At 52.1% G+C, this 21,121-nt stretch overlaps 1 protein-coding gene across 1 annotated transcript in view; it reads left to right on the top strand.

Annotated features, from left to right (window-relative positions):
- The window catches only part of P4HA3 (prolyl 4-hydroxylase subunit alpha 3), a 32,775-nt gene extending 22,381 nt beyond the window's left edge, over nucleotides 1-10,394 (top strand). The window contains exons 9-13 of the mRNA XM_073334316.1: nucleotides 298-457; nucleotides 2,343-2,405; nucleotides 3,292-3,360; nucleotides 6,946-7,042; nucleotides 9,597-10,394. Of these exons, the coding sequence (XP_073190417.1) occupies nucleotides 298-457; nucleotides 2,343-2,405; nucleotides 3,292-3,360; nucleotides 6,946-7,042; nucleotides 9,597-9,667 (460 nt within the window). The 3' untranslated portion in view covers nucleotides 9,668-10,394. The remainder of the gene's footprint in view (nucleotides 1-297; nucleotides 458-2,342; nucleotides 2,406-3,291; nucleotides 3,361-6,945; nucleotides 7,043-9,596) is intronic.
- The last annotated feature ends 10,727 nt before the right edge of the window (nucleotides 10,395-21,121 follow it).

Raw genomic sequence — 21,121 nt, forward strand, 5'->3', positions numbered from 1 at the left:
TAGATGACCTCCTGAGGTCCCTTCCAACCCTGATATTCTATAATTCTATGAAGTGGATTTTCCCTTTTAAAAAATCTGGCCCTTTGTCTCTCTGTGCCTCAGTTTCCCCTATCCGTCCAATAAGGACAATAACCCTGAGCCTACTGCACATGGGGCCAGATTCGTCCCTGGGGAGCTCTTCCCTGGTGGAACTCGATTGACTCTGGCTCGTTGGGCATTTAGAACAGATTCCACCTGGGGATCCTTCTGCCAGCTGTTCTGGGCGACCCCTCTGAGCTTGTCTGCTGTGCATTCTAGCGCCTGGCTGAAGGACACGGTCGACCCTGTGATCGTGTCGCTCGATCAGAGGATTGCAGCCCTGACTGGCTTGAACATTCGGCCACCGTATGCGGAGTACCTACAGGTGGTGAATTATGGCATAGGTGGACACTATGAGCCTCATTTTGACCATGCCACAGTGAGTAACAAAGCCCGTGAGACTGGATCACAGTGGGTCATCTTCACACAGGGCCTGAGCCAATGATCACTGAAGTTTACAGGAGGCCTCCCATTGGCGTCTGTTGGCACCATGCCATGCAGCAGTGTCCTGTGTTTCAGTACCGCCCCAGGGCTGTGGTGCTGATCAGTCTATTTCCTGGGGTGTGTCAGGGCTGATTCCCCACTCCGGCACTTCATGGGGGTCCGCAAGGATTCTAAACATTAACACTGCCACTGCAGCCTGGTATTAAACTCCCACGGTTACAGCTTCTCTCTGACCTTGGATGGGTAGATGCTGCCACCACCCAAGTTCAAAAACCCCTTTGAGAGTCCAGGAAGGTGCACTTGGGAATTCCTCCCTGTGGGGCATCCTCAAGCCCTTTCAGCCCCCCTCCGGGGAAGAGCTGAAGAGGAAAACAAAGGAAATCAGCTGTTGCCACCAGGTAATTAAACAACATATGCACAAACCTCTGAGGACACAAAAATTCAATCCTGTTCTTAAAAAAGGTAAATTTTATTAAGAACAAAAAAAAGAAAGAAAATACATCTGGAAACTCAGACTATTGCTAGATTTAAAGAACCCACTTACAAAAATTAAGGATCAAGAATAACCTTCTTGAGGTCCAGCTTAAAGGTTACAAGCAAAACAAAAGCATTTGGAGTTAGCACAGAGGAGTCCACAAGCCATAAAGAAATAAACAGAGATAAACCTATTCTCGTCTTCCTAGACATTTCCTGATCTACTTACATATCTGGGGTTTTAAATGAATACTTTCTAGGTATGATCTGATGATTTTTCATACCTGGTCCAAAGTTTTTACAGCATCACTGCTCCGGAGAACAACACAGACAGAAAAAGGGGAAGTTTTTTCCTCAACTTTAAAAAGTTCTGGCCTTCCCATTGGCTCTTTTGGCCAGGTGCCCACTCCCTTCCTTTTACCTGTGCAAGCAGTCAGACTTTTTAACCCTTTACAGGTAAAGCAAGTAGAGAACAGCTACGAAGAGGGATTTTATAGCTTACTGGCTGACTGGGTCCATAAAAGGGAGCTATTCCCCACCCCCCTCCCCTTCATTTATCACAGGATTCTTTCACATGATCCTTTCCACCTGACTTAAAAAATACTTCCTTTCTGGAACCCCAAGGGCTGCTGTCTCCCTGGGACAGAGAAGATGGCCAAAGATGGGGTTAAAAAAAAATCAGCGTTTTTAAATGGAAACATTTTACAGGAAAATCTCCCGGTTTTGGCTTGGGATAGTTCAATGAAAACACAAAACATTTCCACGGGACATTTTGAAATAATGAAAAAAGTTCACATTTCCAGTGAAAACTTATTGGCATTTTAAAGCCAGTTCTACACATATTATACCATAAGCTGAGTTCTGCTCTCCCTTGCACCTGTTTACACCTGGGTGACACCTGATTTCAGTAGAGTGACTCCTGATTAGCGTGAGTGTAACTTAGATCAGAATCTGCCCAGTGTTCATTGCTTCCATCCTAGTAAAGATTTGCAGGCCTTGATGTAAGGGGTGGTAAATATGGCAGAATTCAGTGCATATGCTTCGAATAGCAGTCATGTTTAGGAATCTGCTACAAGATTATTTGCTTACTGGCCCTGAGGTGGCAGATGCAAATTGGCATAGGTGACCTGTCCATTGGCCTTTCCTGTTGTTAATTTCTAATTTCTGTCTCAACATTGCAGGCAACTGGGCACAGTGGATCTTATTAAGGTAGATCGGGCTTTTGGCCTGAACTGCTTCCTTTGAACGCAGGGCCATGTCCCATAGCACTGGTAACATTAAGCTCTGTTATGAATAGTGCAGCAGTGCTGGGTCCGTGAATGAACAACTGTTCTCTTTTGATGCAGTCAAGAAAGAGCCCCCTTTACAGAATGAAGTCGGGTAACAGACTGGCCACAGTCATGATCTATGTGAGTATTCCCTGCCAGCTGGGGCCTGGGCAGGCTTTTGTTTCTTAGTGAGTGTGAAGGGTGGTTAAAAGATGTCTAGGGATATCATTCGAAGGGAGCCTCGATCACGCTAAGCTGAATTGCAGCCTGCAACCAAGTCAGGCAATGAGATGTGTTGTGGGCTAGTGGTTAGAGCAGGGAGCCTCCTGGTTTCTATTCCCAGCTGCAGGGGTTGGACTAGGAGCGAATGTGCTCTATACAAGCTCTGTCCGCAATCCCAGACCAGCTGGATGTTTCTGATTAAAAGGATCAACAGGGAAAGAGTTAAGAATGTTTCAGGGTGTCAGTAGGGTTCAGGGTCAACACCCAATTGAGATGGATTAAGGCACCCAACACTTCTCTGAGCTCTGGGTTACAGCCCCCCCATCATGTCACAGGCAGGAGGTTTTCTTCCCATTACTAGGGCTAGACATATGGTTTCAAATGAAAGCTCAGATTCTACAGAACCTCGGCACAGCGTTGGTACAATGAGCCAGTCAGTAGCTAACACCAGCCTAGCTCTTCCCTTGTGGGTGTTCATTATGTGCACCGTGGCATGAGTTAGCTCAGGTAGGACATTCCAGGCAGTGTTAAAAAAATACAGAGAAGTCTGTGAGGAAGCCAACAAATTGGCTTCAAGGCAGCATTGGCAGCTCAAGGGAGCAAGGTGATAAAAGACAAGAACAGACAAGCAGGGAGGGGCAGAATTGTGCAGGGCCTTGAAGGCCGTGTGATCTCAAGCCAATCAAAGCGTCGCTCTGTGCCTCAGTTTCCCCACGTGCAAAGCAGCCTCCTCGGTAAAGCGCCCCCTGTGAAAGAGGCTTTGCAAACACACAGTGTTACACTGAGTGCTGCCCTTGTTTTCCAGCTGAGCTCAGTAGAAGCCGGAGGATCCACTGCCTTTATCTATGCAAACCTCAGTGTGCCTGTGGTCAAGGTGAGTGGGAGTTTTTTCCAGCATGATCTCTAGAAATATAGTCTCTCCAGCACAGCTGGGAAGGGACAGCCACCCCCCGAGGTACCTGGACCATTAACTCCAGTCTGCCATTTCCTCATCTGTTCCATGAGTAACACCTCCCAAGTGGAAACCTCTCCCAGGGGCCGCGGTGGAAGCTCCCTCTCTGGGGACATTCACGGTTAGACCACAGAACCCGCTAGTCAGTGCTCAGCTGGCCGTGAAGCTGCTCTGGCTGGACAACAGGAACCGCGGTCACGTCTCAGGGCTGGAATGTGCCAAGCAGGCTGTTCCCAGGGGACAGGTGCCAGCTCCTTGTGTGTCCCCATTACGCACGGAGCTGGGTGCAGCTTTGGCTTGTGCAAATGTTTGGCATCCTGCAAAGTGTGTTTGAGTTTGGCTAAGTCTCCCTCCCCCCCCAAACACACAGGGACGCTCTCTCCAAACACCCGTCCCATTCCAGGCAGGAGCCATGACAGTCCAGATCCAGACTTCTCTGGAGTTCGGGAGTGGCTGGATCTGGGGGTTTGGTTCAGCCCATTGCATAGCTAGGGGTGAGCTGCAAGGTTCCACTCTGGAACTGGTCTTTCCTGGAGATTTGGGGGAGAGGGGGGTTCAGGCTTGCACTCTGGAGGTCTTTACTTGAACCTGGGCTGAGAAGCTGCAAACCAGGTGAGTTTCTCACAGTTTGGGGCTTGATTGGGCCTGATCCTCATTTCCACTGAGCCCCTTTTCCCCACTCCCGACAGTGCAAAGGGGCCTTCGGGGCCCATGTGTCAGTGAGCCACTGGCCCATTGCAAACCTTCTGCCTTGCTCAAAATACAACGCTTCACAGTCTGAGTCCAAAATTAGATTCACCTTGTAATGATTCCATCCCCTGTGGGAACAGGCACCACCCTCTTCCCATCACTGTCTTGTAGGGACAGTTCCCACTAAGTGTAACCTGTTGGGGAGGAAGCAGGATGAGGTCAATTCTGGAGGGACTCTGAACTGGGTAATCAGACATATTTGGGGGGGGGGAGAAGTGTGGTCTGAGCACAGGCCTGGCAGCCAGGATCTGGGGGGTCTAATTCCAGTGCTACCACCAGTGTCCTAGGGCTTCGGGCAAATCACTTAATCACAGAATCAGAGAAATGTCAGGCTGGAAGGGACCTTGAGAGGTCACCAAGTCCAGCCCCCTGCGCTAGACTAGACCATCCCTGACAGGTGTTTGTTCAGCCTTTTCCTTAAAAACATCCAGTGATGGGGATTTCACAGTCTCCCTTAGAATCCTAGTCCAGAGTCTAACTACTCGTAGAGACAGAAAGCTTTTCCTAATATCTAAGCCCCCTGCCTGGGGCTGAAGCCCTTGAATTTCAGCTTTGGCCCCCACACCTGGGGCAGTGCAGCTCGGGCTTTGGCCCCCCGCTCCTGGGGTCCTGTAGTGATTGTTGCTGTCAGAAGGGGGTCGTGGTGCAATGAAGTTTGAGAACCCCGGACATAAATCTCCGTTGTTGCAGACTAAGCCCACTAGTTCTTGTCCTCCCTTCAGTGGACGTGGCGAACGATTGATCCCCGTCCACTCTAGAACAGAGCTGAAGACGGTTATCAGGTCCTCCGATCAGTCTGCTTTACTCAACACTAAACATGCCCAGGTTTTCAACCTTTCCTCCTAGGTCAGGGTTTCTGAACCTTTGATCATTTTTGTTGCTCTTCTCTGACTCTCTCCAACTTAGCCACATCTTTCCTAAAGTGTGGTGCCCAGACAGTACTCCAGCTGGGGGCTCACCAGTGTTGATTTCAGACGAATTTTCTAATTTGTCAAGGTCGTTTTGAATTCGAATCCTGTCCTCCGGCATGCTTGCAGCCTTTCCCAGCTTGGCGTCACCTGCAAATTTTATACACGTACTTCATTATCCAAGTCATGAATGGAAATATTGAAATGTACTACACCCAGGACTGACCCCTGCTGGACACACCCTAGATTTGCCCTTCCAGTTTGACAGTAATTATTGATATCTACTACCCAGGAAAGCTTATTCCCAAATAAATTTGTTTGTTAGTCTCTAAGGTGCCACAAGGACTCCTCGTTATCTTTGAATACAGACTTTCAACCACTTGTGCACCCACCTTCTAGTAATTTCATGTTGACCAAATTTCCCTAGTTTGCTTCTGAGAATGTCATGTGGAATTGTGTCAAAGGCCTTACTGAAATCAAGATATAGCATGTCTTCTGCTTGCCTCCTAGCCACCCGGCCAGTAACCCTGTCAAAGAGAAAATTGGGCTCATTGGTGCGATTTGTTCTTGACAAATCCATGCTGGTTATTCATATAACCCTGTTATCCTCCAGGTGCTAACAAACGGATTGTTTACTAATTTGTTACAGTATCTTTCCAGGGATTGAAGTTAAGATGACTGTCCATAATTCCCCAGGGCCTCCTTGTTCCCCTTTTTAAAGATAAGAGCTAGGTTTGCCCTCCTCCAGTCCTTTGAAACCTCACCCATCCTCCATGTGTTCTTGAAGACAATTGCTAATGGTTCTGAGATTGCTTCAGCTAGTTTGTTAAGTACCCTAGGAAGAATTTCATCTGAATTGCATTTAATCTCTGCCTCACCTGTGAAAGGGAGATGATAATTCTTCCCTTCTAGAGCTGGTGTGTGGCTTAGGTAATGGTTAAATAATACATTGCCCTGCTATTGCCTCTTTCACTACAGGATCTCAAAATCTTTTACAAGTTAAGCCTCGAAACGCCTAGGAAGTAGCATTATTATCACCATTTTACACATGGGGAAACTGAGGCACACCGAGGTTGATTTGCCCAAGAGCACAGGATGAGCACTGGGATTAGAACCCTCATATCCTGGCTCCTGGGCCTGTGCTCAGACCCAAATATGTCTGATTGCCCAATTCAGAGGGTGGTGCCTGTCCCCACAGGGGATGGAATCGTTACAAGGTGAATCTAATTTTGGACTCAGACTGTGAAGCGTTGTAATCTGAGCAAGGCAGAAGATTTGCAGTGGCACCAGCGGCTTACTGATACATGGGCCCCCGAAAGCCCCTTTACACTGTCGGGAGTGGCCGAGCCAGGAACAGAAGCCAGATTTCCTGACCCATGGTTCAGTGCTGTAGCCACAAGACAGCTGTTGCCCGCATTGTGCTGTGGGGTCTCCTTCCCCAGGGAGTGCTAAGCAGCAGCAGCAGTTTGCAGCCTTTGCAAAGCAATTGTCTCGGACCCCTCCAGTTTAATGGGAAGGCTGGGAGCAGGCCGAATAACAAGTGTGTCTATACAGTAAACTGCTCCTCCTTCAGCTTTTCTTCCTGAGCAATGAAACTAGCATGTCCCTTGGGCACCACAGACACAGACAGGTCATTCCAGTGCACAGATGTGTGTGGGACAGCCGCCGCGCTGGGGGATGGAACTGGGGAACGCCAGAGCTAAAAACACTACACCTCCCAAGAAGGGACTGCAACAGACTCCGATCTGCTGTGAATGAGCCGCGACAGAACCCGACTCACTCACCAGTGGGCGCCGCGTGCTGCTGAGGGAGCCCCCTCCAGCCATCACGCATCTTGTCTCATTTCCAGAATGCAGCTCTGTTCTGGTGGAACCTTCACAGGAACGGAGCTGGGAACGGGGACACCCTCCACGCCGGCTGCCCAGTCCTCGCAGGAGACAAGTGGGGTAAGAGACGCCGGAGATCATCACAATGCACAGCCCGCTAGCCTCCCTGATCAGGTGTTCTTTTGTTTGAAACCCTGGTGCAGTGAAACCCGGAGAAAGGATGGCCTGACAGAGGGCAACAAGCTAGTCACTCTGTCTGCCCAGGATGGGCATGCTAGTACAAGCAGGAAGTAGGGATGAGATGGTGCTGCAATGCCAAAATAGCCATGGGACAGAGGGACTGGGCAGCAGATGAGAGACACCTTTGAAACACTAATAATCCTCTGCAACAGGAGTTCCAAGCACTTTGCAAAAAATGATGTCTAGGTGCGGGATACTTAAATACCACTTCACCCCTTCTGAAATGCAGCCACCTCTGGGGTGAAGCCTGGCAGCTGTTTAACTGTTCACAGCAGTGCTGCATGACAGTTTAGGACAGGAAGTGGAGAATACTGTATCTGACTGACACTATGGGGAGAATTTAGGGAACCACGGTGTAAGGTCCAGAAGTAGAATTTGGCCAGCACGCCCTGACGCTTGTGAAAAGTGACTCGAGACCTTTAACAGCCACAAGTGGTCAGGAGCTTAGTTTTCCATCTCCTCCAAATGCCAAAACCTCCAGGAAGACCGTGTGCCTCTAGCACCAGAGCACCCCCTGCTGGATTGCCGCATCTCTGCTCTAGCTCTTTGTGGAGGTCTCCCGTGCATGTGTTAAGCCATCATGACCCTGCTTAGCTTCTGAGAGCTGAGAGGCTCACAACACACAGAGACCACATTAAAATAAACACAGCTGGGGAAACTGAGGTACCGCGGGGAGATGAAGGGACTCAGACACAGTGGGGAATCAGCCTTTCCTAGCTGCCTGTTTGGGTGGTGTCTAACAAGCAAATGTATATCACGTGCAAAAGTGGGATGGTTTAAATTACAAACAATCACAGAAATGACCTTTATGCCAGTTGGCAGCAATGTCTAGTGATTAGAACAGAGGGGCCAGGGAGTCAGGGCTCCTGGGGGTCTAGTCCCCACTGTGTCTGAGTCCTTTCACGTCCCCGCTATACCTCAGTTTCCCCAGCTGCAGAGCTAATGCTGCCTTGGGACAGAGGGGCTGTCCGAGGGTTCATGCATGGTTCATTCAGTGCTTGGCGAAGGCCCAATGGCACGTGCTAGGAAAGCACCGGGGGTTACTACTTCTCATCATGCTAGCCTGCTCTGCCCAGCCCTGGGACAGTTTCTGTTGCCATAGTAATGAGAATCCTTCAAAAGGGGAGGGAGGCTTTAAAAATAAAGCTAGTCTGGGGTGTAAATAAAAGCTGAACTAGCTCCCTCCCCGTGAAGATGGCAGCCAGCCCAGAGTTTGGGGCCCGCGTCTTCCCAGCACCCCGGCACGGAGCTTGCTCCGGCTTCAGTTCAGCCTGCTTTGCACCTTCCCTTAGTCTTGAGCAGTTTCTGACGGGGAGGATGGGCCGGGGCTGCCTGCGCTAGCAGGGGACTGGTGTCAGTGACCCAGAAGGTTCCTTCCCATCCTACGGGCCGTGCTTTCCGGTTAGGGAGCCGTCCTGCATTGTCGCAGGGAGGGAGCTGCAGCTCCGGCTCCACTTTCTACAGCCACCGAGCGCGTTGCCCGCCGGGTTCCCCAGCACCTGTGGCTGCAGCAGCTTGGCACTGCCCAGGGAGTGAGCGCCACGCTGCCAGCTCCCTCCCAGAGCGATCCGACTCGGTGTCTCTACGCAAGGAGCAGCCCGGCTCGACGGACTGGGGCTCGCGCGGCTTGGGCGACCGCCCTAAGAATAGCCCCGCAGGCTGGAGCTTGGGCTCCGAAGCCCACCCGCCTCCCCAGACTGCAGAGCCCGAGCCACAACGGCTACGTGGCCATTTGTAGCCCGAGCCCGTGAGCCCCAGTCAGTTGCCCCAGGCTCCGGCAACGCACACTCTCCCTTTGCCCTTCGAGAACGCCTCCCACCTGAGGCTCTCCACGGGCTTTCCAAGCATTAGTGGCTTTACACTCAATCATCCCATCTCTGACAGTGGCCAGAGCTAACTGCAGGAGAAGAGGTAAGAAAGGCCTAGGAGGTGGGTGATGGCAGAATTACCAGCTCATCGGGGAGTTCTCCCTCTGGCCTCTTCAGTCAGTGGGTGGCTGACTCAGGAGTGTCTGTATCCCTTCCTGGCATCTCTGTTACTCTCTCCATTTTAGAACTTTAGGGAAACTGAGGCAGGGAGCACTTCACACCAGAATGTTCAGCCTCTATGGAGTCACCCAAATAAGTGGCCGGATTTTCAAACACAACTCAGACCGCTGGGGGTGGGGGCAGAGCCCTTGAATATCTGGCCCCGAGCAATTTGGGATGCTTGACTTGAGTCCGTGTCTGAGCCAGGACTAGGAACGAACCCCTGGCTCTTAGTCCTGACTGCTCCCTGCTCCCTGTATGCTGCAGGGCATGATCCCCCAGCAGCAGGCAGATGGGCTGAACGCCTGAGCTTCTCCTCCACCTCAGCCTCTGAGACTCTCGTGTTGAACCCGTGCGGACACCCAGTGCCGCCCTCTCTCAGTGTGCGTCGCCCCCGTCTCTTACAGTGGCAAACAAATGGATCCACGAACACGGGCAGGAGTTCCGAAGGCAGTGCGGCCCTGACCCCAACGACTAAGGGCCGGAGCAGAGCGTGACCACTCCACCCAATCCAAAGGCATGGAAAGAGGTGCAGGATGGAAACTCACCACCATCAGAGCCAGAAGCAGGGACCACCTGGAAAAGCCAGCTGGTTGGCTGCAAGGGAATATGGCCTGCTGCCAAGGCACGTCTCAGCAAGGCTTCCTCTGCTGCATATTGAGTCTAAGGATCCAGGAGGGGCTGGGAGGGGGGAATGGAACAAAAGTCACAGTGGGAGGGGAGCAGGGCACTTGTAAGGAGAGAAAGAGGCAGCTGGATGCGCCGGGGCTGGCTCAGCTAGGGAACAAGAACAGCAGAAAGGGCGTGATGCCGTTCCTAGGAAGTTCCCATGGGCCAAGGGGGAGGAACTAGTCCGAGGGCCAGAGTCTGATTTCAGTTACGCTGACCATGTTAAGTCTGGACTTATTCACTGACTTCAACCCTAGGTTGGCACCAGTGTCATTTAGAGCAGAGTTTGGTCTATCGGGGAAAATAAAGCAAAGGGAGACTGAATAGCCAGGGCAACCCCCTAACGGGGTGACTCTGGCCTGCACAGTATGCTGGAGGAATCAGTGTTGCATTGGGCGAGGGTAAGGCAGCAATACTCAATTAGATCTGGAGAATTTTATGACCCGAGGCGGGCCATTTGTGCAGAAGGCTGACAAAATTAAAAACAAAGAATAATTTCAGCTGCCAACAAATAAAGACCTTGACTGCAACACAAATATTAGTGTTTCTATCTTTTAACCAAGTCTACAAATCACCATTATTCCCTGTGTTTGTGGCAATCTCTACTGGGAGAGGTGAGATCGATGACTCTGGCAGGCTTGGTGAGGAGTGGTTTGTAGGAGATCAGGGCAAGGCGCATGCACTGGTGAAGATGCTCATCTGTCAGGCAACTGCAGGGTTGGTTTTTTTATAAAGGTCATAGTAGAAAACCCAGATTCACAGAGGTACATTGATCCAAACATTATTAAAAGATAGATGGCTGGATTCTGGCTATTCTGAAACTGGGCAGCATATGGAGTCCAGAAATCACCAAGTCCCACTTTTCTGAATGTTGCCTTCAAGACAGCTGAGCTCCGGAGTCTTACAGTTTCAAATGGAAAGGCACCTTCATCAGTTGAATCAAGAATGTTCTTTGCTTCAGAAGGGCAAGGTCCATTGGCAGAGACGACAAACAGAGCCTCACCTCTTCCCGCCCCTGCTCCACCCTGGCCCCACTTCTTCCTGTCAGGACCACCTCCTCCTCCTCTGAGCGCATCGCGTCCTCGCTCCTCCCCCCTTCACCTCCCTCCCAGCCTCCTGCAAACCACAAAACAGCTGTTTGCTGCGGGCGGGAGGCGCTGGGATTATCAGCAGGGGGAAATTAGTTTTTGTAGTGACCCATCCACTCCCAGTCTTTATTCAGGCCTAATTTGATGGTGTCCAGTTTGCAAATTAATTCCGGTGCTGCCGTTTCTTGTTGGAGTCTGTTACTCACACCTTCTTGTTAATTGTTTGAAATGAGCCACCTTGATTACATTGGCCTCATTAGCACTACAAAAGTGATTTCCACCCCTTCTTGTCAACTGTTGAGAATAGCCCACTTCCATCTTAATTGAATTGGCTCATTCACACTGACCTCCCCCCCTTGGTAAGGCAACGCCCATCTTTTCATATGCTGTGTATTTATACCTCCCTACTGTATGTTCCACTCCATGCATCTGATGAAGTGGGTTTTAGCCCACAACAGCTTATGCCCAAATAAATTTATTAGTCTCTACGGTGCCACAAGGACTCCTCATTGTTTCTGAAGACCAGTCTGTAGCTCTGCCTAGTCAAACAGCCTCGCGAAAGGAGGCTGACCCTCCAATAACATAGCCAGCTAAGGAGGAATGTTGATGTCTTACTGTATTGCCCCCCCTGAGGCTGCTGTCTGTTCAGCAGTAGATTTAAATGCATAGAAGAGCAAATCATTGCTAATAACACTGCTGTCGCAGGGCGCTGAATGATGCTGATTTGCTGTGTCCGCTGGCAGTCCCTCAATTTACAGCAACCGGACAGCTACCTGTAAGCCAGCTTTGGGCTGGCTCCCAGTCCCAAGGCTGTGCTCCGTTCCCTTGTTGCAATGATGGGTCTGAAATGTAAATCTGGCAAGAAGCGCAGCCCAGGAGGAGAGGAAGGTGCTAATGTCACCTGTGTTGGTTGTATCCCAGCACCAGGCCAGCATTCAAAGGATCCAGTGGACCAGCAGAACCAGCAGGTCCCAGGGAAGCTGCCTGCCTTAAAGGGGAAGCGTCACCAGCAAGAGAGCTTGTAGGAAACTGTTTTTCTCCAGAAGTTTGACATCTTGGTGGCGTTTGCATCCATTAGCCGTTAGTTTGTTTTTAATACATTGCGTAATCAAAGCTTGTACAGAAAACAGTTCTGACGGTTTTCATTTAAAACCTGCTGGTTTTGAGAAGCGAAACGCATTTTTTTCAGTAAAACTTAAGCTTACGAAAGTCACAAATATTTTCACGAAAACCAAACCATGGCGGCCATTTTTTCGCAACGAAAGATTTTGCAACCCGCCTCCCAGCTCTTCATTTGTAAAAATGTCAAGCGAGTCTAATCCGCAACTCCTGGGGAACTTTGGAAGGGGATCTCAAACCTTGTGATTTGTGCAGCTTTTGTTTACGTCCTGTATTACCCTGCTGCTTTTTTAACAGCTTCATGGTTGCATTCCTTTGCCTCACAATGGTGTTTCTTCCTCGCTTGTCAGACAGAGCTTCATTGCTTGTAAGGCCTGAAAGCACCATTGCGTTCATCTAGTCTGACCCCCTGCATAGCCCAGGCCAGAAAACCTCACCCAGCAATTCCTGCATCCAGCCCCTATCTTATGGTTGAGCTCGGCATAGTTTTAAAAAACGCGCCCAATGACTTTTCCATTCACTAGTCTCCTTTTATTCCCTCCTCTCCCCTTTGCCTAGGGTCCGCTGTCTCCACCTCTACAACGTCACGGGCAGCTAGCATAGTAGCCTTTTAAACCCCGTGCCCAGTGGGATACTGACTAATGTCGAGGCCCTGTTTTCCCTGCCGCTTTTGCCTGTTGAACAGTTCTTTGCTCGCTGCTGAAATTCTGCCCCCTGCTGTAGAGCGGTGCACAGTACGTGTTCAATTCTGTGCTGCAAAGAGCTGCGGGGCGATAAGTGGCAGTGAGGAGCTACCCAGCGAACAGTGAACGCTGTGGAACTGGGAGTAATTAGCTGTCTCTCTAGGACAGAGGTGGGCAAACTGTGGCCCGCGGGCCACATCCGGCCCGCGGGCCCCTCCTGCCCGGCCCCTGAGCTCCTGGCCCGGGAGGCTGGCCCCCGGCCCCTCCCCTCCTGTTCGCCCACCCCCACAGCCTCAGTGCACCATGCCGCCAGCACCATGCTCTGGGCACTGGGGCTGCGAGCTCCTGGGGCAGGGCATCTGCAGAGCCCAGCCTGCCCCGGTGCTCTGAGCTGCACAGGGCATGGCTGGCTCCAGCCGCACGGCGCGGCTGCAGAGCCACCAGCCACCGGTGCTCCAGGCAGCGCGGTAAGGGGTCAGGGAGCGGGGGGGTTGGCTAGAGGGCAGGAGAGTTCGGGGGTGGTGGTCAGGGGATGTGGGGGTGTGGATGGGGTCGTGGCGGTCAGAGGGCGGGGAACAGGTGGGTTGAATGGGGGCAGGGGTCCTGGGGAGGCAGTCAGGAAGGAGCGGGGGCTTGAGGGGGTGGTGGGGGGCAGTCAGGGGCCAGGAAGTGTGTGGGGGGCGGATAGGGCAGAGGTCCGGGGTGGGGCAAGAAGCAGGGGGTGGGGAGTGGAGAGGGGAAGGGGGCCTGGCCACACCTGGCTGTTTGGGGAGGCACAGCCTCCCTGAACCGGCCCTCCATACAATTTCCGAAACCAGATGTGGCCCTCAGGCCAAAAAGTTTGCCCACCCCTGCTCTAGGACAAATACTCTAAGGTCTGTATAAATGTCTTCCTCTCTTAGCCAGTTTTCTGGTTCCATCAGGCATGTCTCTGCTGCAGCTGGGAGGTGTGACTCCCAGCCCAGTTAGAGAGACACACGCTACCTCTGCTTGATGTAGTTTGCTAAAAGTAGCCATGTGGCCGTTTGTCCCGGGCGGTGGCTCCGGCTAGCCACCCAAATCCAAGCCCACCTGAGTCCAGGCAGCTCCCATGCAGCACCATCCACACTGCTATTTTTAATGTGCTAGCTTAGCAGAGCTCCCAGCTGCAGTATGGACAGCCCCAAGAGTCTTCCTTTAAACATACTGGTCTGGGTATAACAATAATAAAGCAATAAAACCCACAGCTGGTTAGGCTGCGACTATGCTGCACACCCCAGCCAGATGGAACTTTAAAGTGGCAGCAGGGCTTGAACTCAGATCCTACTGCTCCCAAACCACAGACCCCAGTGAGTTGAGCTAGAGGAGAATCACCATAAGCACTGCAGGGTCTATGACACATAGGAGAGCAGTTCATATTCAATCCAGCAGAGGACAGCGGACTCACACTGACTAGCCAATCAGCTTAGTATATTGTGTAATGCTCTATAGTCAACTCACCTCAGCCCTGTGAGACAGAGAAGGATTACAATCCCCTTGGATAGCTAGGCACACTGATGCCTAGAGCCGGAGGTGACATTATTTAGCCAAGGCCACCCAGCCAATCACTCTCAATGCTGGGATTTGGACTCAGGAGTTCCTGCTTCCCCACCCCATGCACAGGCTACCAGATCACTCTCTAGCTGAAGAAGTTTCCTGTCCAGCCATCCTCTCCCCGGCCCCATATTTAGATTGACGGCCCCAGTCTGCTCCACTCAGATGCACTATTACTGGTCGCTAGCGAGCTTTGGGCTGGAAAATCAGAGGCCTCCACAATGGAACAGCCCTCCTAGACCAGCGGCTCCCACCCATCTCCTGTGCAGGCTCCACGTGGGCTCCTGGTACTGGGCTCCTGATACCAGGCCCTGGCCCAGCGTTAGCAGGTGGCTTAGTGGTTAGAGCGCAGGATTGGGCTACATTCTATTCCTGGCTCTGCAGGGTGCCCTTGGGCAAGTCACTTCATCTCTCCATGCCTTGGTTTCCCCATCTGTAAAATGGGGATAATGACACTGACTTACTTTGAGCTCTAGGTATGAAAAGTGCTATGTAACAGCTTGGTTTTCTGTTCCATTTTCTCTCTCCTGTCCTTCCTTTTCTGCTTCTTTTCTTCTCTCCTTCTCATCCTCTGTCTCTGCTAATCGCTGCTCTCGGGTCTGTTTGGCTTTCCTGTTCCACGGCTCCCCGGCCCTGGTCCCCGCCAGCAGAAAGCCGCATGCCGTGGGGGGAGGAGGGGTGTTAGTGTCTATGGGAGCCTCCATGAGGCTGATCGCATTTAGCTCAGTGCTGTAATGAGCAGAGAGAAGCTTTGCATTGTGGGGTTTCCACCTGAGCCTACAGCTGCTTCTATGGTGGTTTTCTTGGAACTGAGGACGGGGGGGGGACAGCAGGCAGGTAGATTTCCAGGAGCCGCTTCTATCCTGGAGCCCTGGGAGCACATTGCAGGGAGGAGAATAGAGCTGGGGTCATGCAACTTTCTGTGCTCCCACTGTTTTCCTCTGCCCTGTGTCTCTGCCTCCAGAGTAATCAGGGGCCCATCTAGGCAGACGCTTCCACTGGAGTGGGAAACTCACTACCAGGCCACTCAGTCAGTCCATGCCCCAAGACCCAGGAGGTCTATTCCCTATAGCATGTCCTCCAGTCTTCTGCCCGCTCTCATTAATGACTGATTTGCCTGGGCTCCCATCTCGAGCCATTGGGAGGCTCTCACACAGTCTCTCAGCTTTCACCTCCCCTGCTCTGCAGCCTAGGATGGGCCCTCAGATACCCTGGGGATGGGCTCAGTATAGGAACCTGAACAGAATACCTCTCTTCACTCGGCTTCATCCCATTCCTCCTAACTGCCTCCGCTCGTTAACATCAGCCCCATCCAAAGCCACAATAGGCCACCCCTGGTTCTCCAGTTCCATAGCTGCCCTTCCTAGAGCTCGGGTCTTGCATCTTTCTGGCACTCCGCCCTGGCAGCCAGATGGCCACAGAAGAGGAAAAGAAAGCAGCATTTCCCTTGGAGCTGTGGGTCACACGCCCACCTCCCTGACAGTGTAAAATCAACTGAGTTAATATTTGAGGAATGGCCATTGTGGTTAACCAGCACAGAGCTGGATTTCCCTCCTCCACCCCCTTTCCCAGCATAATAACACGCCAGGGTTTTTTTCTGGCCGCAATCACAGGAGAAGGTATTGGTTGTTCTGGAAGCCTCGAATGCACTGATGGCTGAGCCTGTGCTGCAAAAGCTGCTTCATGAGTAGCCTTGGAAAGAACTGAACAGCTGGCACCATAGCAGCTGCTGAGCTGGTAGACAAGTGGCTCAGTGGGATTGTTTTGCGCTGTAGCCGAAAAGATTTTCAGAGAGCCTCAAGTCCTGCCCGGTGCATAAGTAGGACCTTCAATAACTACACCAGACAGTCCAGCACCAGCTTTTACCATTATTTAGCTCAGCTTTCTGCAGCATACCCACCACCATATTAATTGTAACAACCAACCTGGAACTTGTAGGGAAGGGCACAGCACTGGAAAGTCAGTCTGTGTACACATGGCTAGAATGTTAGCTGCATTTTCAGCTGCTCTGTAAATAGTTCTCTTAGGGGCTTGTCTACACTACAAAATTAGGTTGACTTAAGTTAGGTTGACCTACAGCAACTAAATCAACTTTTGGTGTCCACACTACCCTCCTTCTGCCGGTGGGGTGCACATCCTCACCAGGAGCACTTGTGCTGATTGAAGTGGGACATTGTGGGGCACTGACAGCTGCACGGGCTCACAGCTGGAGCCCCCCCCCCCCCCCCCGCCCTGGAGCTGACAGCCTGAGCTGTGAGCCCAGCAAAGGCTAAATTTCACAGCAGGGATCCTACCAGCAGTGAAATTGACATTCTTGTCAGTTTCACAGCTGCTATTGTTTCACATATTGTCTCCGGCCCTAAGGGTCAGCCCCATGTCTACATGGATGCTGTGTTGCCCTAATTACATTGACCTAAGTGCTATGCCTCTCACGGAGGTGGAGTTATTAGATGTCTGTAGTGGGCGACTTACGTGGGCGGGAGCAACATTGTAGTGTAAACGCTTACAGAGTTAGGGCGTTGTAAGCTGCCTTATGTCAACCTAACTCTCTAGTGTAAACCAGGCTTTAGTAAAGAGCCAGTTAGAAACATGGAGTCCTCGCATGTTGTGGAGTCTCCATAATTGGAGGTTTTTAAGAACAGGTTAGACAAACACTTGTCAGGAATGGTCTAGTTACTACTTAGTCCTGTCTTGAGTGGAGGGGACTGGACTAGATGATCTATAGAGGTCCCTTCCAGTCCTCTACTTCTGTGATTCTGTTATTACCCAACACATGGTACATGAGAGAGTAATGGAATGCGTTCGGTGTCAGGGCTCAGATTGTAAAAAGAAAGAGGCAGGCAGTACTTTACTCAAGCTCCACCCATGATCCCCAAATCTTCCCACTCAGCCCCAGAATAGCTGTGTGTGTCAGCTAAAAGGATCAGCACTGAAATAGTTAAGGATGCATTTCAACACCAATCAGTAGGATCCAGAGTTAACATCTTGAGATGAATGGGGGCAGTTTGCATAGGCTGTTTGCAGACTCAGCAAGAGAGCATGGCCTTGGACTGCATTCAGGTATTCTTCACAGTCAGAAGGGCTAGATGCTTACTGGCCCTTTCTAATGAACGTTCTAATGACTCTGCAGAGGCTGAGGGGACAATCTGTGAAGTGCCGGGGAGCTGGCTTGATATGGCCACAGGCTACTCCAAAACTTACCATTAGTGGCAAAGAGTGGGACACAGAGCTGTAAAATAACTACCTAAATTGGGCTGTTACATAACACGCTCCAGAGACATAGGGCTTTATGAAGCCCAGCTAGCCTCAGGTGTCCACTGAGAGACAGATGAGTGGTAATTATCATCCCTAACTTACAGCTGGGCAGCTCAAGCAGAAAGCGCTTACAGGGGAATCCTATATCCTGTGCTCAGACTATTGGCCCAGGGCCTGTCCTTCATCAAAGCAGCTAGATACCACTGTGTGTGGCTGCCGTAACCCCAGAGCTGGTAGGGGACTGTCTGGTGTAGGTACTAAGATCCCTCCCACTCATGCCCTGTACACCATGTGCAAATTTATTGCAACCCAGCCTCAGGCCCTTGGGTCACAAGCATTCCTCCCTGGGACTCTGTGCCCCACTGTCTCCTCTCTGTGCCAACACACTGCCTGGCTGCTGGCAGCAAGCTGGGGCTCTAAGGCCAAGCGGAGAACAAGGCTGTGCAATCAGACCTATGGAGCCTATCGGAGCTTGGAGTAGGCACGGAGCTTTAGGGCCACAGGGTAAGCACTCGTGCCCTGGACTGGGCCTGCAGGTGTTACCGTAATATACATAATAATGCTCCATAAGAACCTCCTAATGGACTGGAAGAGACCTGCTGGGTCAAGCCCAAGCCTCACTGTCCAGCCAGCCCCGTCATTTGTCCTCACTGAGCAACGGCCAGTTCTTGGTGCGCTGTCTGAAAAAGGGCCTGAGGGAGATTGGGGCCCCACTGTGGTGGGCACTGTACAGACACATAGTAAGAGGCAGGTCCCACCCCAAAGAGTTTACACTCCAAATAGACAAGACAGCCAAAGGGCCGGGGAGGAAACAGGCATGGAGAGGTGAAGTGACTTGCCCAAGGTCACCCAGCAGAGCAGTGGCAGAGCCAGGAAGACCAGCGCCCTGGGCTCTAACCTAATGCCTTGTGCTGGAGCAGGAAATTTGTGTTTGTTCTGGGGGTAGGGTTGGCTTAGCCCCTCACGCCAGCCATGACAAGCAACCTTTATCAGACAGCCTGCACAGAACAGCTTCTCACAAAGCAGCTCACAAGGGGAAGGGGAACATCATGTCCGCTGTGCAGCCAGGCTGGCCCTGGGTCTGGCTGTGTGTGTGTGTGAGAGAGAAAGAGAGAGAGACAGAGATCAGGAAACAGAGCCGCTCCATGGAGCAGACAGGCTCTTGCCTCCTCCTGCATTCCAGCGGCGTGGGCTCTCTTGGCTCTGTGCCTGCCTGGAGAGGAATTCAACGCTGCCTGTGTGAGAGTCGAGCTCCCACGGGGCACCAGATACAAGATCCCTTTCTCTGGTCACCGCTGCAGCACCTGTGGCTGTGTGACTGGAAGGTAAAGGAGCCTTCAGCGGGGAGGCAGGCCACGAGGCTGGTTCCCCAGCAGCATCTGGTGACTAGGCAAGGAAACTGGCTGTAATGCAGAAGATTCCTAAGAGCCCCGTCCTGCATTGCTCGCACTCCCAGAAGGCCTGTCAACCCTCACTGGGGCTGGGCTGTCCTCTCCTAACACCGGGGAGCCAGGCACGCTGCAGCACAGAGCTCCAAGCCGGATCAACAAGCATATTGACCACTCGGGCCAAGCGGTGCTGGCTCCCAGCTGATGAGAGGGGCTGGGAGCACCTCACTACCCCCTGTTTTTCCAGACTCGGTGGACCTGTTTTTGCAAAGGTGACAGGCAACTACCGCTGCATTAGAATGAAAGGGGAGCGGTGGGTGGTCAGCAACCGGTCCCAGTTCAGATAAACGAGCCATCGCCTGAAGTGGTGTGTCCGGGGTCAATCGAAGAGAGCTGACGGGATCAAGCACAATGCACACTTGGAAATGCTAGAGGGCACTGAAGCAAGGGAGCTGGAAAAGCTATAAGTTTCTCATCACGCACAGAGAGGCCAGCGAATCCCGCTCACCGCTTGATCGCTACAGTCAAAGCCCCGTAGCACAGCTTAAAGCTCATGCTGACCCTTGGCCCAGGTTTGCAATGGGTCAGTGGACGCAATGGCATAGGCCCGAGTCTCTGCTCCACGAGAGTCAGAGAATCTGTGTTCCTCAGCATTCCCAGCCAGGCTGCTACAATCGCGCTGTACCACAGACGCTGTGACAGGGCCTGCTGTGGCCCGCTCAATAGATATCAAGGCCAGAAGGTACCACTCTGATCACCGGATCTGGCCTCCTGCCTGGGATCTCTCTGCAGCCCCAGAGGAGCAGCTACGCGGGGTCTGGTTCATCTAGTCCAGCCAAGCGGTCGCCACCAGCAACCAGCGCCAGAAGATCCCCCAGCAGAGGCAGCAATGGGCTAACCTGTCTCTGCCCCCAGCAGCTGGAAATTGGCAGCTGCTAAGAGGCTCCGTTAACGTTTTTATTATGAGAGTGGGGGACTGAGAAGAGCAGGTTTCTGCCCCCAGCTCTGCCACCGACTCGCTGCGGGACCTTGGGCAAGTCACTTCGGCTATGATTTTCAGACGCCAGAGCTCTCGCTGTGGCTCCTCATTGCACATTTAGACACCTAGTCAAGGGGCCTGATTTTCAAAGTTGCGGAGCAGCCAGACTTCCTCTCTCCACCTCCGTCTGTCTGCTGCCTCTCTCCCCCTTCCCCCCACCCCCATGTTTCTCTCCAGTCTTCCCTTTCCTCCTAGTCCCATTCCCCTGCTCTGCTAAATCCTCCCCTCCTGCCAGGTACCCTCCCTTGCCCAGTTCCTCGGAGGGCCTGGCCTTAATTAACCCATTTGCCCATAGGCTCCCTGAGCTTTCGCTACTGCTCCCAGCTTTTCCTCCCCCTCCCTCAAGGTCTCACAGAGTCACTTCTCCACGCAGGACTGGCCTAGAAACCAGGAGGGGGTTGGCCTGTTCTTTAGGGGGTCTCTATTTCCCTTGGTCAGGCAGCTTGACTCCGCTACCAGTGAGCTGGGCCCGGTGTCTGCACCTCAGAGGTGGGCTGGACCCCATGCCTGCTGCAGTCTGACCACAGCGGTGAGCCAGGAGCAGAGCAGCCCGTCGCCCTCCAAGCACGTGGGTATTTGTTCTGCTGCGGCCCTGCACTCAGGGGAAAGGGCGAGAAAGGGAAACTGAGGCACTGGACTCGGGTCTAATAGACAAGAACACTGGTTTTGGAACCCAGATCTCCCAGGCCCGTTCTCTGTCCACCAGGCCATGTTGCTTCCCATGCAGATATTTTTACAAGAATTAATTTATACCCGAGCCTGCTGTAGCTTTACTGATCACAGCAAACAGCGGCTCAGCCTGGACCTTTCATTGCACAGATCATGTGTCTCACTGTGGATGGGCCCCGTTGCATTCAGGCTTGTACGATGCGCTTGCCCTATTACTTACATGTAGGCTTGGAAGGATTCAAGTTTTGCCAGTAAATGTCAGTAAACATCTGTGACGGGTTCCCCGGGATGCAACCTGGAACTGGGGTACCACTGAGCCCTCTGTCTTAGCAACCTGAGCTCCCTCTCACACTGCGATGCACCTCTCCAGGAACTGCACTTACACAGACAGGGTTACCCAGCTGAGTTACTGGAATGCTTTCACCATCCACCCCTGAACCAACAATGGAG

This window comes from Lepidochelys kempii, chromosome 1 (assembly GCF_965140265.1).
Source record: "Lepidochelys kempii isolate rLepKem1 chromosome 1, rLepKem1.hap2, whole genome shotgun sequence".
NCBI lineage: Eukaryota > Metazoa > Chordata > Testudines > Cheloniidae > Lepidochelys > Lepidochelys kempii.